The 21,083-nt window shown below is 44.0% G+C and overlaps 1 protein-coding gene and 1 long non-coding RNA gene across 3 annotated transcripts in view; one reads left to right on the top strand and one right to left on the bottom strand.

The window, feature by feature from the left end:
- TSPO (translocator protein) overlaps positions 1-19,518 on the top strand; it is a 19,875-nt gene extending 357 nt beyond the window's left edge. Inside the window, exons 2-4 of one of the 2 annotated variants that reach the window (XM_014610290.2) lie at positions 11,020-11,220; positions 16,808-16,946; positions 19,266-19,518. In XM_014610290.2, the coding sequence (XP_014465776.2) occupies positions 11,020-11,220; positions 16,808-16,946; positions 19,266-19,439 (514 nt within the window). In that variant the 3' untranslated portion in view covers positions 19,440-19,518. Of the gene's footprint in view, positions 1-10,999; positions 11,221-16,807; positions 16,947-19,265 lie in introns of both variants that reach the window. The other variant, XM_014610291.3, reaches the window with a different exon arrangement.
- Positions 166-5,651, bottom strand: LOC109281712 (uncharacterized). Its single transcript, XR_002088481.2, has 2 exons — positions 483-5,651; positions 166-310 (listed from the first exon to the last, which is right to left on the bottom strand). It is a non-coding gene; the product is annotated as an uncharacterized LOC109281712 (long non-coding RNA).
- Positions 19,519-21,083: the final 1,565 nt, after the last annotated feature.

The raw sequence follows: 21,083 nt of genomic DNA on the forward strand, positions 1-21,083 counted from the left end.
ATGCAGGGTTTTTGAATGACACTCTATCTTTGTATTGGGTTGCCAACTCTCTTTGTATCTATTCCGGGTGGTTTACATAATAGCTTACAGTACGTTGACTTTACATCAGGAAGGCAAATGCTTATTACTATTACATTTTAAAAACCCACTGAACTGCTGTATAGATCAGATTAAACTTTTAATACTTATTTTAATGAATGCCGTATCATTGATCCAGGTGACTCTCAGAAGTCTCTTGCAGATTTATGTCTAATTCCTGGAGACTCCAGGGCAATCCTGGAGGGTTGGCAACCCTAGTCTTGTGGGGGGTCTGCAAAAAAAATTAAACGGTTCATTGATTAACAAGTCCACCTAAGTGAAGGAGCAATCTGGTTGGCGACCCCCCGCCCCGTTATGATTTTCACATTTTACAGGGGGGCTCGTCTCGGGGGTGGGGGGAGCTTAGTCCCCCCCTGAACTTCCCCTTAATTTGTCCATGTCACCAGTGTTAGGCGCTTGTCCCCTTCCTGCTCCTGTTCGCCTCTAGTATCAGTGGTGGGAATCCTGCTGTATGAAGGCACTGTGTAGGTTAGGAGGCTTGTCACGATGGGGAGCCAGCAGCTGGAACGCGAGGGAACGATGGACCTGCTGAATCAGTAGTCCACAGGGCTTGGGTGGGGTCTGTCCTCACCGGTTTAAGCCTTCAAACAGCCAGAAATGTAGTTTCATTTTCTCTTTCCAGTATTGCCAGGAACATGCCTGCAGGCTGCCCAAGAGAATGCTGGCTATCCTAGAGAAGGGCTGGGAGGGAGTGCACCCCCCCTGCCTGACCAGGGGGTAAAAATCCTTCTCGACCCTAAATATAGTGCAGTTTGAGCTGTCACTTGGGAAGCTGTAGTTAGTGACCCTCCCTTGTCTGAGATGGGTCTGGAACTTGGACCCTAGTCAGGAGGGTGGAAAACCTGCCGCAAGAAAATGTATAGCAATTCAAGTGCTTGTTTCCATATCAAATGGAGTCAAGCAGTGACTGAGGAACGAGGGAGTGCTACCACAGGAAGCTCAATGCGCTTGGAGAATTTTGCAATACATTCCTGTCTGCAAACCAAGCACAGAGTTCTTCTACTAATGAGCTGACTTCTTGCAAGCCAAATGGAGTCCCTTTTTGTTGCACAGAGCTCTGTGCATGAGCAGAGGAGATAAGAATTTGCAAGAAGCACACCCAAGAAAGATACACTGATTAAGTTTCTGGGGATGGCACATGAACTCAATTAGAATTGTTCTATTAGGGAGGAATACCTGGAGGTGCGTCTCCCCCCATCTGTGGAGCCCTATTAACTCAATGGTGCCATTTATTTGCTTTGCCCCACTTCCTCTTTCATTCGACCTTGTGGTGACCTTAAATGTCTCCACTGTACATCTCAAATCTCTTATTGTAGATATTTGCTGTATGCAGGATTTAAAAAATTGAACTGTGATATTTCTTTGTTAATGGATCAATCTTACTTTTTAAAAATGGTATTTCTTCAGATTTTTTATGACCATTACTTATGGAGGATGCTCTTTTTTGCAACTGGATTTCCAAGCTAGCAGATTTCTTAACTGATTGGAGGCAATTAAATGGAATACATTTTTAAAAGGCTGGGGTGAAATACATTTCATTAAATCCAGCACAAAATGGAGAGATTACATTTGCAAGCTGCATTTGCACTTGTGTAATCAGTTTGCATTACTTCAGTCTAATGAAACAACGACCTAACAGTGAGTCATAGTTCACAAATAAGTTGAAAAGATTTAGGTTCCTTAACACAGTGGAATAACAATGAATCAGAAAGGCAAGTAATGATACTGGACCTGTTAGACCAATCAGAGAAGGTTATTTTTGTATAAATGTAATTCTCCCTCCAGAACCCTCTGTTGTGAAATCCTACAAGACTTTGTCTTCTCTGCATTTTATCCATGTAGTTTACATATGTATGTAAAGTAACTGGGAGAGGTAGCAAGATAATATGGATGAAATCAACAGCAGTATGGCATCCTGCTCCTAGTACTTTTCTCCATAAAATAGCATTATTTTTCCTAATGCTGAGTTAAGACAGGACAGTGGGTAAAGAGCACGTGCCAGACTGAGGTGAAAAAGGAAAACACACTGAATTATTTGCTTCTTTGAGAATATCTCTTACTATCAAGAGCATTTTTCTTCCCATTAAGCCACTTCACAGCTATGGACTCTTCCCTGCTATTGGACACCAAATAGTTGGCTTTTGCTAGCATAGCTATTTCTGTTTGGGGCCTGGCAGGAGATTGCACTTGAGTTTACCAGATAGAGGTCTTGCTATAGTGATTCATGCATTTATGACCTCCAGGTCTGGTTTAGTACAACTCTTATCTACGAAGGAAGACTGCTCTGAAAAGGTCTAGCTAGTACAAAATGTCATTGCATAAACATAAATATTGCACACTACTATAAATGCATTTCCCCAGAGTCAGAATCTTGCTAGTTCTCTACTGAATACAGAGAGCAGTTTAGTCTCTTTACTCTAATGTTTAATGAGATAAGGCTAACATCATGTTCAGAACTAAATTCAGAACTAATTTTAGCCTTCCACCCAAGCAGTAAGTACATCTCTAATGCATACCACCCTTTCAGTTAAATTACTTATCTTTGTTCAGTGGGTGAAGAGAGAAATATTACTCTTAGGTTGGGTTTTATATTACTATTATTAGCAGCGCCAATATAAACATTCTATCAAGTAGTGAGGGATGGGATTACCAGCCACTTGTTCCAGGTCCAGTAAGACTCAGTCACTTCAGATTTCTATTACAATCAAGTATAAAATTGATGATATGTATTAACATACCCCTTTTCAGGCACTCTTTGCTAATGAAGAGGCCCACAGCTGGTTGTTCATTAGGTCACTGATGCATATCTCCCACGTTTAGAAAGGCATGAGGCTGAGGACAAAGTCCTTTCAACCTGTTAGGAGAGTTGTGACAGTAACATACTAACCATGCATATCCTAGAGTGGTTTATTGCTAATGAAGCATGGCATTTGAGTGACCAGAAATGAGGATGTTATTATGGAAGTTAGGTTGACGCAGAAAAGAGCAGTATGAACTTAATGTGTTTTAATATATTCAATATATTATATACTATTATAATACTCTACTGTACTCCTTTTGTCCTTAAGAAATACGATCACGTCTTCTGAAAAATTTCCTTACTATTCCCAGGATTACTGTATGTGAAAGATCAGTGAAACAATTTTTTAATTGTTTGTTTTGAAAACTGTTTGCATACAGTCAGTGTCACCATTCCTCCTGAATTATGAACTGCAGTAGTCACCCCATATTGACTTCTCTGTACAAACCCTATTTTCAAACTTCTGCTCCTCTAAGACCATCAAAAAGAAGTCACCACCATTCTCCCTCAAATTTTGTATTATGCATCTGATTTCAGGTGGAACTTATTTGGGATGTTACTACTTTACTACATTATTGTGGGGGCCTGGGGAGTAGTAAACAGAAAAAAAGATTTGTTTAGAAATTTACCCTGGTATTGATGTTTGGAATTATATATAATTCTGGGTTGGATATATATTCCTAGAAAAGAGCAGTATGAATTTAGTGTCTTGGTGAGCCAATATGAAAATCCCAATAATGGTACAGCATCTCTGTTAACTCTATAAGGGCGTGTCTACACATCACACTACGGAATGTAGTGATGTGCTATGGCACTGTAGTGATCACGTGCATCTACACGACAGACAGCTACTTTGCCATACTGATGCACTCCCCCATTATAGTGTGCCGCTATGGCAAAGTAGTGGCTAAAAATAACCATGTGCTACAAATACAGCACAGTATGGGGTGGTTTCATAGATTTAATAAATTTCATAGACATTAGGGCTGGAAGGGACCTTGGAAGATCATCGAGTCCAGCCCTTTGCCCCAGGGGCAGGAAGTCAGCTAGGGTCAAAGGATCCCAGCAAGATAGCTGTCCAAATATTTTTAAAAGAGTCGAGAGTAGGTGCTTGCACCACCTCTAGAGGCAGTCTATTCCAGGAGGCACATGCCCCCCCTGACTCAAGAGGCACCAGTCACCCATGCCCATGGCTCTTAGCCTCTCATCTTAAGGCCTATTCTCTTGCCCTCTGATCATGCACGTGGCTCTCCTCTGGACTCTCTCAAGCTTTTCCTCATCCTTTTTAAATTGTGGAGTCCAGAATTGGATGCAGTACTCCAGCTGTGGCCTCACCAAGGCCGAGTACAGCAGGAGGATGACATCTTGAGATTTGCTTGAGAAGCATCTATGGATGCAAGCCAGAGTTTTGTTTGCTTTACCAGCTATGACATCGCATTGGTGGCTCATGTTCATTTTGGGGTCAATCATGACTCCCAAGTCCCTTTCTGCTGTGGAGCATGATGTGGGTTTTTTCTCCTGAGGTGGAGTACCTTGCATTTTTCTGTACTGAATGTAATCAGCTTTTATCCACCTATTTTCTAAGCCTGTCAAGGTTGGCTTGGATCACCAACCTATCCTATGGATACTTCACCCCAAAGTTTGGTGTCATCAGAGAACTTGGTCAATCCGCTTCTGACACCAAGGTCCACATTGTTAATAAAGATGTTAAAGAGTACAGGCCCAAGGATGGAGCTTTGAGGGACACTACTGGTCACAGAACACCATGATGATTCACTTCTGTTGATTACCACTTTCTGAGTCTGACCTCGGAGCCAATTCCCCAGCCATCAGACTGTGATGTAGCCAAGGTTGCAGTGTGCCAAATTTCCCATGAGGAGATCATGGGACACCAGATCAAAGGCTTTTTTAAAGTCCAGATATATGATGTCAATCTCTTCTCCTTTGTCCAGGTGATATGTCACCTGGTCATAGAAGGAGATGGGATTGATCAGGCAAGACCCACCTGCAACAAATCCATGCTGGCTGTCCCTCAGGATGCAACCAGTCACTGGTTACTGCACTGTGCTTTAGTACTTCCAAAAGTACTACTTCCAAAAGGCAGTGCTAAAGCACAGTATAATAACAACGTCGCCATAGGGCAATATGTAGAGGAGAATCAGACATGGACAGCACATGAAATAAGAGACATCTGAGACCACCTCAGACTCAGCAATTAACATTAGTCATTCAGTTACATTTTGGAATTGACTTTATGTTATAAATGTGCGCAAGAGTGTATGTGGGTTTGAGTGTGTACATCTACACTTGCATGCACACATACACACACATAGTATGGGGAGGGGAAGAGAAACAACTGAGTGGGCAGCCATAAAAAAACGCCCAAATTATTGTTTTGATATAAGACTTCTCATTATTCCTAAAATATCTGGGCCTACAAACACCAATATTGCTTGTTTCAATGGTTCAGCTGAAAAGTTTCATAGATTCATAGATGTTAGGGTCGGAAGGGACCTCAATAGATCATCGAGTCCGACCCCCTGCATAAGCAGGAAAGAGTGCTGGGTCTAGATGACCCCAGCTAGATACTCATCTAACCTCCTCTTGAAGATCCCCAGGGTAGGGGAGAGCACCACCTCCCTTGGGAGCCCGTTCCAGACCTTGGCCACTCGAACTGTGAAGAAGTTCTTCCTAATGTCCAGTCTAAATCTGCTCTCTGCTAGCTTGTGGCCATTGTTTCTTGTAACCCCCGGGGACGCCTTGGTGAAAAAATACTCACCAATTCCCTTCTGTGCCCCCGTGATGAACTTAAAGGCAGCCACAAGGTCGCCTCTCAACCTTCTCTTGCGGAGGCTGAAAAGGTCCAGTTTCTCTAGTCTCTCCTCGTAGGGCTTGGTCTGCAGGCCCTTGACCATACGAGCTGCCCTTCTCTGGACCCTCTCCAGGTTATCCGCATCCTTCTTGAAGTGTGGCGCCCAGAATTGCACGCAGTACTCCAACTGCGGTCTGACCAGCGCCCTATAGAGGGGAAGTATCACCTCCCTGGACCTATTCGTCATGCATCTGCTGATGCACGATAAAGTGCCATTGGCTTTTCTGATGGCTTCGTCACACTGTCGGCTCATGTTCATCTTGGAGTCCACTAGGACTCCAAGATCCCTTTCCACCTCTGTGCCACCCAGCAGGTCATTCCCTAGGCTGTAGGTGTGCTGGACATTTTTCCTCCCTAGGTGCAGCACTTTGCATTTCTCCTTGTTGAACTGCATCCTGTTGTTTTCTGCCCACTTGTCCAACCTATCCAGGTCTGCCTGCAGCTGTTCCCTGCCCTCCGGCGTGTCCACTTCTCCCCATAGCTTTGTGTCATATGCAAACTTGGACAGAGTACATTTGACTCCCTCGTCCAAGTCGCTGATGAAGACATTAAAAAGTATCGGTCCAAGGACCGAGCTCTGCGGGACCCCACTGCCCACACCCTTCCAGGTCGAGACCGACCCATCTACCACGACTCTTTGGGTGCGACCCTCTAGCCAATTCGCCACCCACCGGACTGTGCAGTCATCCACATCACAGCCTCTTAGCTTGTTCACCAGTATGGGGTGGGATACCGTATCGAAGGCCTTCCTGAAGTCTAAGTATACGACATCCACCCCTCCTCCTGTGTCCAGGCGTTTCGTAACCTGGTCATAGAAAAAGACTAGATTGGTCAGGCACGATCTGCCCGCCACAAACCCGTACTGGTTTCCTCTCAGCATAATTTGCCCTGCCGGGCTCTCACAAATGTGAGCCTTGATAATTTTTTCCAAGACTTTACCAAAGATGGAGGTGAGACTGACTGGCCTATAGTTGCCCGGGTCCTCCTTCCTCCCCTTTTTGAAAATGGGGACCACGTTAGCCCTTTTCCAGTCCTCCGGGACTTGGCCTGTGCGCCACGAGCGTTCGAATAATCCAGTGGCTCTGCAATTATGTCGGCCAGTGCCTTCAGCACCCTCGGATGGAGCCCATCCGGGCCTGCCAATTTAAAGGCATCCAGTTCTTCCAAATGACTCTGCACCACCTCAGGATCTACGTATGGAAGTCTGGCGCCTTGCTGCTGCCTCTCTACAACCCCAGTGAGAGACTTGTCATGCCCCTCACTTAGGAACACTGAGGCAAAGAACTCGTTGAGGAGTTCAGCCTTGTCCCCCCTATCTGTCACCAATTGTTTCTGCCCATTTAGCAGTGGTCCTATTCCTCCCTGGGCCTTCCTTTTACTCCCAATATATCTAAAAAACAATTTCTTGTTGTCTTTTACTTGGGTTGCCATCCTCAGCTCCATGGTAGCTTTGGCCCGCCTAACTGCCTCCCTACAAGCACGAGCAGAGGAGGTATATTCATCTTTGGTGATGTCACCCTGTTTCCACTTTTTAAGTGCTCCCCTTTTGGCCCTTAGGCTGCCCTGGATTTCTCTGGTCAGCCATGGAAGCCTCCTGGCCCCTTTCCCTTTTTTGCCTCGCTCGGGGATCGTCTTGCTTTGTGCCCGAAGGATCGTTTCCTTTAGGCACAGCCACCCTTCTTGGGCTCCCATCCCTTCAAAACTCCTACTCTGCAGTGCTTCCTTGACTAATCGCCTGAGTGCATTGAGATCAGCTTTCCTAAAGTCTAGCACTTTCATCCTACTAGTTACCTTACCCACTCGCCGTCTTATGTTGAATTCTATTATTAGGTGATCATTGTCTCCCAAATGGCTACCGATCTGGAGGTCCCCTATCATGTCATCTCCTGTTGCCAATACCAGATCCAGTATGGCATTCCCCCTAGTGGGACCATGCACCTCCTGTGTCAGGTGGAGGTCCTGTATACAGGTTAGAAACCTGCGTGAGCGATGGGACCTTGCTGTCTGCGTCTCCCAGCAGATGTCCGGGTAGTTTAGGTCCCCCATGACTACCGCCTCTTTAGCTTTTATGGTCTCTGAGAGTTGCCTCAGGAGCCCCACATCTATTTCTTCCCCTTGGTGTGGGGGTCTGTAGCAGACCCCTACCACCAAATCCCTTTCTCCTTGCCCCCCATGTAGCCTAACCCACAATCCTTGTACTTACTATAGTGTTTTTAAATCTGGAAGACTGGAGAGTTAGTGACACGATAGGAAAAATAAATAATCTAAATATTTTGGGACAGCAGTACAAACCCAATGAAGGAATACAAGATAAGGGTCAGCTAGTGCTTCCATTTGGGCAGAGATATAAAGACTAGGTATAGTAAGAAACAGTTCTCTCTTGACCTCCTTAAGCAAGGAAAGAGAACAGTCAAGAAACACTCCTGTTTGGCAGGAAAAGGAAGCTGACTGCTGTCCTTTAGCAGAGGCTGATAGCCTTCCTTTAGCTGCCTTCCTTTAGCAGAGGCTTTGCATTTTACAAGAGACTTTGAAGGAAATGTTGGTTACCATACATAGTTGTTACCATACTTTTGTTTTAAGAAAGAAGAGGACTAGAAGGAGGAAGAAAACTCTAGTTCTGGATTTCCATGCATTAGACCAAGATTGAGAAATACCCTGCAAAGACATATTGTTTTGTTTGCCTCATTTCTTTTGGTCCCTCTAGCTCCAGCTGGGAGTACACTATTAAACATTTATCCCCTGGGAGTATCCAAAACAAGTTTAAAGACACATTCAAATAATTTAATTTTAAACCAAATTGCAAATTGGCCTCAAGGCTGCGCTGCTTCAATTGCCAGAGATGAAGGGGCTGGTAATGAATGGGCAGGAAACTGTGGAGCAAGTACAGGAGGAGGAGGGAAATGGGTTGGACATACAGGCACATATGAAAAGAAGCATACTCTCAGAAGAGAGGTGCTTGGGAAGACCAAAGAGAATGGTAGGATATGGAAGAGAGGGGGAAATGGATATGAAAAGGAAGGTATAGAGTATCATGAGGCATTTTCCTCCAGTGTCTTCTGCCAAATCATCTAATATCTTTCATATACTTTAAGACTTCCTATAATCTAATTAAGGGGAGCCCCAACTCTGATGGCCTTTTGAGGATCTGTAAAACAGGTTTCTCTTTCTGTAAAACATTCCAAACTAAACTTTTGGCACTCTTTAAAAAATCTCAAAAAACTCTGGGCAAAACCCTGAATCAAAACAATCATTAAAGGACAATTGTTAAGATTCAAAACATGTCTGTGAAGCTCAGCACACACTGACAAACCACTAGACAGTTGCGAAGTCCTACAACTTCTGTATAATCCCGAAATAGTAAATCTAGAAAGTAAACAGTTAATGGACCCAGCTCTGCCACATAATCTTTCATTCCTTGCTATCGCCTTAGTTACAACCACTGCTGATCCTTAACTTTGTGCTGGAATATTTGCAAAAATAAATGTGAAGATCAAACTATCAAATTCAACAACAATAACACTAAAAAAAGATGACCTGACTCGGTTGCTATGTTAAACAGCAATTTTCAGGACACCAAATATCAGTCATTCAAATTATATTCAATAAAATATTTTAGTACTGTGACAAATCAGAGCTAACATTGTTTTATATGCTTTGCAACTTTGTTACTTTGGAAATATTTACTGGGTGTCCAATGAAAAGTACATAAAAAAACTATTATACATCTAAATACATACTTGTTTTTGATTTTACCCTATTTGAACAGACAATAGGGCAAAATCAAAATTAGGTGTCATAGAGAAGTAGGGCTGGAATGGAGCTCCAGGCTAGGAACAGAAGTTACACATAAACCGGCTTAAGTGATCAGAAACTGGTTTAAACCTATAACAGAACAGAAGCTGAGTGTGCATAAACCAGTTTCAAAATGGCTGAAACTGGTTTAAGATAAACCTAGTTGAATGTAGTATCAGACTTAACTGATTTGGGTCAAACCGGTTTATGAAACTTCTGTCCCCTCCTGGTTCAGGTTAAATCACAGTCCCCCAGTATCCCAGCATGCTTTTCAGCCCTGGGATGGACTGGGCTGTCTGCCCCAGAGAGCAGGGCTGGCCCTGTCCCTTTGTTCCCTAGCTGGAGCACTGAGGGCTGTCTGACAAGGGTGGGGTAAGCCCAGCTGGGAATGCAGCCCAATCTGCAGGGGAGGGACTGTCCCCCAAGGCAAACCCCAGCTGGGGTCTGGGGCCAGGGAGGGGGGTTCAACTCCCCTCCCCTTGCTCAAACTTACCGCTGGCTGCAACAGTGGACTACAAATCCCAGAAGCACCTGGAAGCAGGAAGGTGAAATGATAAGCCAGCTGTAGAGTCTTGATGCTGTGATTCTGGAAGTGCCAGAGATCTTGGGGTCAGCAGGAAGAGGAAGTGAACACACAGCCCATGCTGGCTACATGCCAGAGAGCTGTGCTCTAGTACCCGCCGGTTCTGGCATGAGGCTGCATTTTCTGAATCAAAGGTAAATGTCTGTTCACTTCTGTTTCAATTTAATCGCTGTTTAGACTAACCTGCAAAAAGACTGAATCAATGCAGCCTCAGACTTTTAGACTGTCTGTACTTAGCCCCAGAGGTCATCAACCTCCTCTCTGAGGCAGGATCATTCCTTTCCAGACCATCCCATGGTATGAGAGAGCAGGTGATAAAAAGTTCTATGGCAGTGAAGAACTGGATGGGTCCATTTACAGTTTACTTCCAGACTTCTATCTATTCTACTTTGCAAGAAATTGTGCAGTGGGAAAACTTAGGACTGGCCCTGAACTATTCCTGAGTAAGGTTTTTTCCTAGAATTTGGTCCTTTTTTGATCTTTCTCTTCTCTTTCTTTCCCTCCCCACTTTCCATGCCCATGTATGAAACTTAAGCATTACCATTATTTCAATTTGCATTTCTCATCTCCTTTACTTGATGTTATTATTTTTTTTTACCATTTCATTTTCTGCTGTATTCTCTCTCACATTTTTCTTTATCTGCAGAGAGATTTTTTTGGGGGAAATCTGAAACGCTTCCTTCTACTGATTTTTCTGAAGGCCCACAGGTCAACCATAGTGGGCTGGACATAGTTACCTCCTAACTAGGATTTTGGTCATGCCTATTAGAATTATAATTAAAATGTCAGTTTAAATGGAGTGTTTTTCTAGTTTTACCTGAAATAATTTTTTTTTTTTCAAATTGACATTCAGGTGTTTGGGGTTCATTTCAGATTCACAGTCACAATGGACACTGTATCAGCATGGGCTCCAGGTGTTGGTTTCACACTCCTGCCTCATGTAGGAGGGATGTTAGGAGGCTTGATAACAGATAGAGAAATCCATGGATGGTATGAGTACCTAGAGAAGCCATCCTGGTGTCCACCTAATTGGATGTTCGCTCCAGTCTGGGGAACTCTCTACACATCGATGGGGTACGTCTTTCATATTGGATATAAACACTTAACTACTCTGGTAGTTACTTAGTGTACATTAGGAATGCTAGTTTGGTATGTAGAATTATGTTGCATAAGTTAGAAAGCTGTGTTATTGTATACCTAAGGCACATTAAATTGTAAAAAGCAATTAATGTAGATAGATCTATTATTCCTACTGTGTTCAGCAGGTAGTTATTTGCTTTGGAAGGACTATAAGAAGTTTTTGATATGCATTTTTGTGCAACAACAGTTGCATGAAAAACAGGAATTTTAAAAGCTGCCATTAATATGCTTCCCCCACCCCACTCTATATGAGGTAGAACTGTGAAGTCACATGATGACTGAAGAGGGTAGGTTTTGGTTTGTTTTTTGGTGCTATATGCTATACAGTGTTCCTTTAGCTGCCTTCCTTTAGCAGAGGCTTTGCATTTTACAAGAGACTTTGAAGGAAATGTTGGTTACCATACATAGTTGCTCCCATACTTTTGTTTTAAGAAAGAAGAGGACCAGAAGGAGGAAGAAAACTCTAGTTCTGGATTTCCATGCATTAGACCAAGATTGAGAAATACCCTGCACAGACATATTGTTCTGTTTGCCTCACTTCTCTTGGTCCCTTGATCTCTTAGAACTTTTTAGTATTTTTTTAGTAAATCAGCGAAGCCTGGATTTGTTATTCCAGTACAGTTGTTGGTTTTTTTTTCTCTAACTGATCTAACTGGATTCTATAAACTCTGTCTTTCAAGACATCATGAAAACAACTTTTAAATTGTGTCAATATTGTATAAAATTGTGTCAGTATAACCTGCAAGCTCTTAACCACATGAGGCTAAAATACTTTTTGCAAGCATGGGCAATTACTGTCAAAGAGACGGGGAAGTCAAATGGGGGACACAATTTTAGACCATACATCAGATCCATAGGTATTTTAAAAGGGGATTTGAAGAGTAACACAAAAATATATTCTGGTTCCATCCAATTAAAAATAGCAGCTAAAATATTTATAAAGGTAGACTTTTCTAGAGATTGTTTTTCATATTTGAGAGTTTTGATCTTGCTCACATTAACTCTTCCAGCAGCAGCAGCTTATTTCTTTCAGCCTTTTTAAGAGATCACACAGATGAGGTTGAATCCTGTGTCTGATTTTTGCCTTACCATTTGCTTCCTGCTTTCATTCTTTCCTTTCATTTTCTGTACCTTTTGTAAAAACTGTAGTAATCTTTAAAATTCCATCAAAGCATTCTCTCCTCTTTCTTCTCTTGTGCAAATACAGTTTTAAATATTTTGTTCCATACCATTAGTGATATTAGCTAGTTAGCACTGAAACCAAAGCACAATCAGAAAACACTCTTTGATGAAAAGTAGAACAACAGAAAAAAAGACTGGATTGCCTTTCTGTGGAAAAGCTGTCATATGGCTTTCTTCAAATCAACTGTATAAGCAGCAAGGTGGTTCAGCTAACATTTTTAAAAGTACAAGGATTTTTTTTAGGGTGGTATCTTTCGTTGGAAAAGCAATAAAAATAATTATTGGTCCAATCAGAGATATCACCCAAAAAGCCCTTGCCTCTTGTATATTTCCTAGACTGTCATGGTAACAACATCATTCCAACCATACCATTTTAAAGATAAAGGTTTGAAAGTGGTTCATATTCTGGAAAACCTCACCAGAATAGGTGTGATTTGTGGCAGTTGGACTTGGTTAATGCCTCTTCTTGAGGATGGGTCATCTCCATGCACCAGAGGTAGCTCTGGACATTTCCTCTCCATGGACAAATCCTACTCAGAGTGTATCTACACGCCATTGTACAGCACTGTTGTTACTGTGCTGTTTTTAGTACTTCCTTTTGGAAGTACTAAAACACGGCACAGTAACTGCCCATACTGCATCATATGGATGGCGCATGCTTAGATTTCCCTGCTATGTTGCCATAGTGGTGCACTATAAGCAGGAAGTATGCAGCTACAGTAAGGTAGCTAGTGATCATATGTAGACCCATGTGATCACTATGTCACCCTAGGGCAACATGTAGATGCACCTATAAAGTTCTATTCTGCATGCTCAAGAAGCATGGCAGTTCCTCTCACAGCCCGGTAAACCCTGTTCCTTTACTGGCCTTTAACATGTACGCAAGATTCTTGGGAGTGTGCCATCCTACACACTTTTTAAAATATTATCTAGCAAAACACTAGCACTCTAGGAATTTCATATCTGAGGAGCTAGCTGTGAAGTATATTTTACAAGTTTGCTGAAAAACCTAATGTTACTTCTGTGTGGTGCACATATGATCTCTGTTCATCAGCTGTAGAACCAGAGCAGCATAACCAGATTTGCAGAGCCAGTGAACTCAGAAACAGTAAGGCACTAGCCATAAAAAGCAAGGAGCTAGAAGGCAAAGACCTGTAAACAGTTTCAAACACTTGCCCTAGTTTTTAAAACACTGAGGAGCAACAGTGCATTTAAGCACCTCCTAGTGAGAAAATGGTGAGGCTCTTTTTTAGTTACAACCAAAAATCATTCATATTTGACAGGGACCTGGGTTGAAGGAGGATTGAATTTTGTGAAGCAAGAAGAGACATAGTCAATATAGAAGATTAATTCACTTATGAATTAAAAAAACCCTCTCTCATAACCCATGTGAATAAAGTCACATCTGAGAGATATGCCTGCTGCTAAACAATTAAATTCAGAATGTTGGAAAACATGGTGAATTTGAAAGACATCAGTAACCAGATTAGTACTCATGCAGTCATCCTGAAATGCAGCTTTACTGACATCTACTGTCCAACTTGGTATACAGCTAGATTCACATTCTTACCTAGAACATGGATTTTTATATTGCTACAATGCCATGCTGAGACAGCCAGCTTTTTACTAACAGAGGGGAATGAATGCCCTTTTGGAAAACAGTCTTTTGACCCTGATGTCAAGCATCTGCTAACACTGAAAGAAGAACTAAAAAGGGGAAGTTCTAAAGCAGTTAAATGAATAGATTTATATGTTGAATGTGCTCAAATAGGGGGTCTTCCAGTACAAAGATAAACTATGAGTTCTTATCTCCCTACCAAATCCTTGAAAATTTGGTTCTGACTTTCTACTTTGAAGATTTCCCAGAATATATATGTTCTGGAAGATATTATTTTGACCTCTCTTTACTGCCTTCTCCCTTCTGAAATCAAAACATTAGGATGAAAATCACTGCCATCTATACAAATGCAATCTCAATCTATATTCACCACTGTTTTGGCATGCCCCTCACTTTTTTGCTCATCTCAGCCTCAGTTCCTGGTTATTCCATACCTTCCTTTAACTAATTAACGCCCCCCCCCCGATAACTCAAGAAACAGAAATTAATTAAACAACACTTCACCATCATCTACCAAAATCAAGTAGGTCCCTCTCTCGTTTGGCCCCACTAATTAAATTCAACCTTCAAATTAACACCCAGCTCAGGGTAGACAAGGCACTGTGACTCTTGGTTGCTTTTGTGGGGCCTGGTATCCCTAGCTCTCATTCTTATGTCTCTGGGCCCGAGAGCAGCAGCAGGAAGGGAAAAGGAGGAGGAGGCAGCAACCCCAGACTGACTTTATCACCTTATTTCCAGGTTTGATGCATGTAGGATGGAAGTGGGTGGGTGGTTGGGCCTAAGAGCAATACTCCTAAGACTGGCAGAGGTAGCTTAGATCAGTAGGGACCAAGCCTTTTGGCAGGAATGCCCCACATTAGCTCTACACCTTCTCTTAGTGCCACTCCAGTCCCCTTTGCCTGCTCGATCTGCTGCTTTGCTTTATGCTTCCTGCCCAATCTGCTGTTTTGCGTTCTGCTCTCTGCCCTACCCACCAGTGCATTGCCTGTCCCATCACTGATCTTCCAGGTGCCACACCGAGGCAGCCTGTGCCAGTTGGGACATGCATGCCACAGGATGGCCCCCATGATCTAGACCAGGGGTGGGCAAAATACGGCCTGTGGGCTGGATCTGGCCCGTGAGGCCATTCTATCCGGGCTGCGGGGTGCTTAAAATTTTTTTGAAAATTAAAATTGATCTGTCCTTGGTTCCTGTCAAAAACGACAGGAACCAGGGGCAGTAGGACCCAGGGGAAGCCTGGCGAGCTGTTGCAACAGCAGGGCCTGCCTGGTCCTGCTCCCCCAGCTGGGAGCCCCAGCAGGGGCTTCTGGCCTGGAACCATGTGGCTGCCCCAGCACGTGAAGCTCAGGTAAGGGGGATGGGGGGGAAGGGCAGGGAAGGAGCTGGTGCAGTGTGGGGAAAAGCGGCTCCTTGCCCGCCCCGTGGCTGGCGCTCTGTGCAGCAGCTGCTCGCAGCCCACACGGGGCTGTCCTGAGCAGGCACAGGCAGCCCCAGGAGGGCTGCGAGCGGCTGCAGTGTGGGGCGCTGGCCATGGGGTGGGCAAGGGGCCGCTTTTCCCTGCACTCCGTATCAGCTTGTAAGCTGGCCCCGCTGCCAGCCTGGGCCCTGAGCCAGCTCTGGGCTGCGCCATGGTGGCAGCAGCTACAGCCCCACCACTTGCCACACTGGGCAGCGTTTGCTGCTGCTGCCCGCCTGGAGCTTATGGCAGGCTGTGGTGAGGCTGCCACCGCCACCTCTGGGCTGCCCAGCATGGGAGCCCCGGGCGGGCAGCAGCAGCAAACACTGTCGGGCGCAGCAAGCGGGGGGCCGCAGCTGCTGTTGCCACGGCGCAGCCCCAACAGGTGAGCTCAGAGCTGGCATGGGGTGCAGGTTAGCAGCGGGGCCGAATTACAAGCTGGTGCTGAGAAAAACGGCCTCTTGCCTGCCCCGTGGCTGGTGCTCAGTGCTGCAGCTGCTTGCAGCCCATGTGGGGCTGCCTGTGCATGCTCAGGACAGCCCTGTGTGGGCTGTGAACGGCTGTAACGCAGGGGGCTGGCCATGGGGTGGGCTAGGGGTCGCTTTTCCCTGCACTCCGCACCAGCTCCTTCACTGCCATGGAGCAGGGGGTCAGGGCTGTGCACTGCCTCTGCCAGTACCGTGGGGCTGGGGGGGCAGTGGGAGTGAGTGGGTGCAGGAGCACAGGGCCTGCACCATGTGTTGGGGCCAGTGCTGGTGGGGCCCAGAGCAGGGCAGCAGGGGTACAGGGTCCTGGCCAACAGGGGCTCTATGGAGCTGGGCCAGTTCCCCATTCTCCCTGCTGATGCAGCCCAGCTCAGCTCCATAGGCCCCTGCTAACCTGCACCCCTCTCTGGGCCCCACCAGTTCTGGCCCTGGGTCACCATCTTGGGACCAATGTCCAAGGGGCAGGGCTACCTATGCTGCCCTTGACAGCTTGCCAAAACTGGGTAAGCAGCCCTCTGCCTGAAATAATTGCCCGCCCCTGATCTCGACTAACCCTATATGACTTCAGTTCCTTTATCCTATTTTCAAAAGTCCCTTAGCAGCCTCCTGAAAGTCTCCTTAAAGTGTCTATTTTTGAAAATAGAATTTATGCTTCTCACTCACTTGGATACTAGGAAATGTATCTGCCTTACTTATGTCACCTATTTTGTCAACACGTTTGTTTACGGCTATCTACTTGTATAGCTGTCAGAAACACATTCTCACATTCATTTTATTCAGGTATGGTTCTTATCTGGTGTGGAAAGAGTTGGGAGGATTCAACAAAAAGTCAATGGTTCCACTTGGACTATATGCAGGGCAGCTGGCATTAAACTGGTCATGGACTCCTATCTTTTTTGGAGCTCACAAAACAGGATGGGTAGGTACAATATAACATTGACATTAAACCCTTTTGTCACAGACTCCTCCTGTCACCTGCAAAATGTCAATAATAAAAGTTTGTAGTTTATTTATATCTTTTTATTCTGAAAGTATACTTAGTTTTGTATTCTCTATAAACAAATTGGCTCATATAAAATGAATTGTATAACATTCCCTTGTCATTTATGTTCAGTCTGCAGAGAATGATACACAATTTATCTCAGGTCATCCCACTTTTGGATTCCAATTTCTCCCACTGCTTGATAAGACTATTATTCACGTGATTAAAAAGTAAACAGCTATGCCGCTGTAAAATTCTACCTATTCTTTAAACTAACACTAATGTTACAGGATTTATCATGAGATTACTCGGGTAATAAGAGTTTCCATTTTAGATAGCTCTAATAATTCTCTGCAGTCTGGGGGATTAGAGGACGGGGTGAGAAGAGGGTTTGGTTTTGACATTAGTCCTATGCACTATTTAGCTGGTTATTTACCTAAACAAATTATGATAACCTGAGGAAGTATGCACTGCATTCAGAAGTTTATCTAAATCTAATCTCAACTATGCACTTGGGTCAGTAAAAGATAACACCCACAAAAAATCCTTACTTTACATACTTATGTGATCCTATTACCATAATGGAAATCCCAGAAATCCATAATGTGTTTAATCCATATATTAACCCTTTCAGGAAAGGAACCATTTAAAAAATAGGGATTAGAACAGGAATAGGCAATCCTCGGCACGTAGCACATAAAGGCATTTTTCTTGGTACGCACGCTTGGGGTGGATGGCAGGGAAGGGGCTGGGGCTGCGCTGCCACAGCAAGGATCAGGCCCTTTGTGGCATCCCCACCTTCTGCCCCTGGCATGCCAACATCTTACAAGTCAAGGTTGTGGGTGTTTTTGGCACTATCCAAAAAATGTTGCAAACCCCTGGAGAAGATTGGGAAGAAGGAAGCTAAAGCAGTTAAAATGATTTGCACAAGGTCACACTAAGGCCATAGCAGAGGGGGGACTGGAACCAGTTATACTCTATACAACTACAAGTTGCATCCTATACCAGTGGTTCTCAAACTTTTTGGACTTAAGGCATACCTCATTAGGCTCAACACACTAGTCAGAAAATGCCAACTCTTAGTTTTTCCTGACTCTGACTATGGAAAAACAGTAGAAGAGTTTCTTCATTTCAATGAGCTCTGAAAAACCATGATGGTTCAGAATGTTTTTAATGCTGTGAATTCCTATTTGAAATCTCTGGGTTTAACCTTGTGAATGAATCATGTTTGCACACCTAAGAGTGCTAACTCGGGGGGCACCTTTAAAAAGATCTAAAAGGCACCCTGGTTGAAAAACACTTCTTTATACTTTGCCAGTTATATTCTAGATTAATAAATGATTCCATGGAAAAATGATAATCAGTTAAGAAAATCCCAAATTATCTTTGCTCCTATGCAACCTTAAAAGTTGGTAAGTATTAAGAAATTCCAACCAAGTATTGAATTTATGCTTGCTTTTCTGCATTTGCTCTGTAATTGTATTAAAATGTTTCCGGTCTGCATCAGCACAATCTTGTTAAGAGCTAACAAGGTGTTTTCCAAATTGAGTGCGAGGACAGGAAGCCTCAGCCTCCACTCAGTACAAATCTTCAACTCTTCAATGAAATATGAACTTTCATTTCTACCCAGGAGAACTTTTACAATCTTTTCTCCCATGCCTGAAGGCACCGGCTTGTGCCTGAAAATTTTCTTCCCCCACCCCCGAAAAAAAGTCTAGTTGGTCTAATAAAAGATATTACCTCTACCATGAGTTTTGATTCCTGTGGACGAGTAGCTTTACAAGGCTTCATCTATACAAGGTTGCTTCTGTCACCAAAAATTCTAGGAGACAGCAGCTGCGCCAGACAAGCCATCACAGTACCAGTTAGATCTGCATGTCTCCCCTTCAGCACAGCTGCTGTCATGGAATACATTGGGAAAGCCGAGCCACTAAAGGGACCTCAGCAGAGGCGGGCATATCCATACATGCTTTCTGCCTGGCAGCAGCAGAAGCCTTTATGGTCACAGAGGTACCATTTTTCTGCTAACAAAAAGGAGGGAGTATGATGCTACTGGAGAGCTGTGAGTGTAGACAAAGACATAGTTGTGCTCTACCAGCAAGCCTAAGTAATGTAGACCAGGCCCACAGTTCTAGAATATACTTATCATTTGTGAGACATCTTCACAAAAATTCCCACTGTAAATTAAAGATTTCAGCCAGTCTCAAAGAAAAATGCAGTGAGTAAGCGAAGACTAACTAACTTCTTTTGTTCCAGGGTTTGGTGGCTCTGCTACTCACTACAGGTGCTGCAACAGCCACAACCAGCTCCTGGTACCATGTGAACAAAACATCAGCCTACTTAATGTTCCCTTACCTAGCTTGGTTAACTTTGGCATCTGTACTCAATTATCGCATCTGGAAAGACAATCCAAACAAGAAGAAACCTTAATACAAAACCTTTTGACAAAGTATGAGAACAAAGGAAGTTTTAAGCCTTTCTTAAATAAAATTTAATTTGTTTTACTGTTCATTGGAGTACTTACTGTGTTAGACAAAGTCACTTCTAAGTAGAAATGGGCAGAGGAAATGGACATTGTTTAAAAAAATGTTGACTTCTGAGAAAACTGCAAAGGAAGGTGTTTGAGTGAATCCTATAGCAAACAAAATGCAGTTTTAATCTGCACTGCCTTTTTGTTCCCCAATTCTTCCTGCTGCTGATTTCATATTAAAACATGGAACAGACAGCATTTTTATTAGTTGTTGGCAATAAATTAGAATTGGGAGTAGATTATAAAAGAAAATCCACCTATATTGCCATTGTAACTTTCTGAAGATTCTGCCTGACATATTTACTCACTGTGGATGTGTCCCCACATGCAGGGGTGTGCATTTGCTTTTGCACAAATAGCAGTGGCATACATGTGCCACTACTTTGTGCCCTGGGCACACTCCTGCATGTAAGCTCCAACATGTCAAATTGTCCCAGGTGGGGTAGGGGAAGGGGCCAGCACCTGCAGTCTTACCTGGGGTTTGGGGGCCTCTTGGGCTGATCTGGCCACACGGAGCCTGGCTGGCAGCCAGAGCATGGCTCTAGCTGGCCAGGCTCCATTTCTGACAGCATACTCTGTTGCTGCGTGTACCATGCTGCAGCAGTGTGCTGCACCGCTATTTGCAGTGGGTTTTTGTTTTTTTTGATACTGGGACATCCCAGTATCAAATTTTGGCACTGTGCTACACAATTTGCTGCAATTTACCCTAATTAAAAAGCCCCCACCCCTGGGGCATGTGTAAAGATGTCCTAGGTGGTCTAACTACTAATAGTATTCCCAGCTATTAGCAGAGATGACTGCCTACCTAGAAGGATGGCTAGTTCCAGGTACATTAGTTATGTTCAAATAAAGACTTACCTATTATCTATTCATCCACTCCTCCTTCAGCTTAGCTTCATGCAGACAGCAAAAATAAATGTTTCTGCTATTTTAGGGTTAGAGTACAGCACAAATCAGGGACATTTCTTAAAATATAAGGTTCTGTGTTGTAAAAAGGATGAGCAATAGACACTTTTTATCTAACGTTAAAGGGACAAGCAAATGCTACCTTTATAACCACAGTCTTGTTTGCATGTGTTGTTCGTCCTTTGCAAGTGAAGGTGACTGCATCCAGCAGGGGAGGGGAAGGAGAAGAGAGAAAGGAAGCAGGAAAGAAAGGGAAAAAAGAGAAAGGGAGAAAGAAGAGAGAGAAGGGGAGTGGAGGCTAGGTTGCATGGATATGCAGGTGACTTTGCGTATCCGCAAAACCCTGAAAAAATCTTTGTCCCGAACAATCTGCTGCAGCAGGGGCAGGACAGCGAGGGCTGGACATGAGAGGTTCTCATTTTCCTGCCCGCGCGCTTCCTCACTGCCTCTGCTGTGCACTGCTGCTCTAAGGGCAGTGCTCTGCTCTGGACCGATGACCTCCAGGATGGACAGTCACGAGCGATTTGCTCCTGTGACTCCGGGTCAATGCTGAAACTCTTTAGGGACACCTTTAGGGTGTCCTTGTACTGCTTCTTTGGTGTGCCATGAAAGCATGCTCCATTTAACAGTTTACCATA

This window comes from Alligator mississippiensis, chromosome 4 (assembly GCF_030867095.1).
Source record: "Alligator mississippiensis isolate rAllMis1 chromosome 4, rAllMis1, whole genome shotgun sequence".
NCBI classification, from domain to species: Eukaryota; Metazoa; Chordata; order Crocodylia; family Alligatoridae; genus Alligator; species Alligator mississippiensis.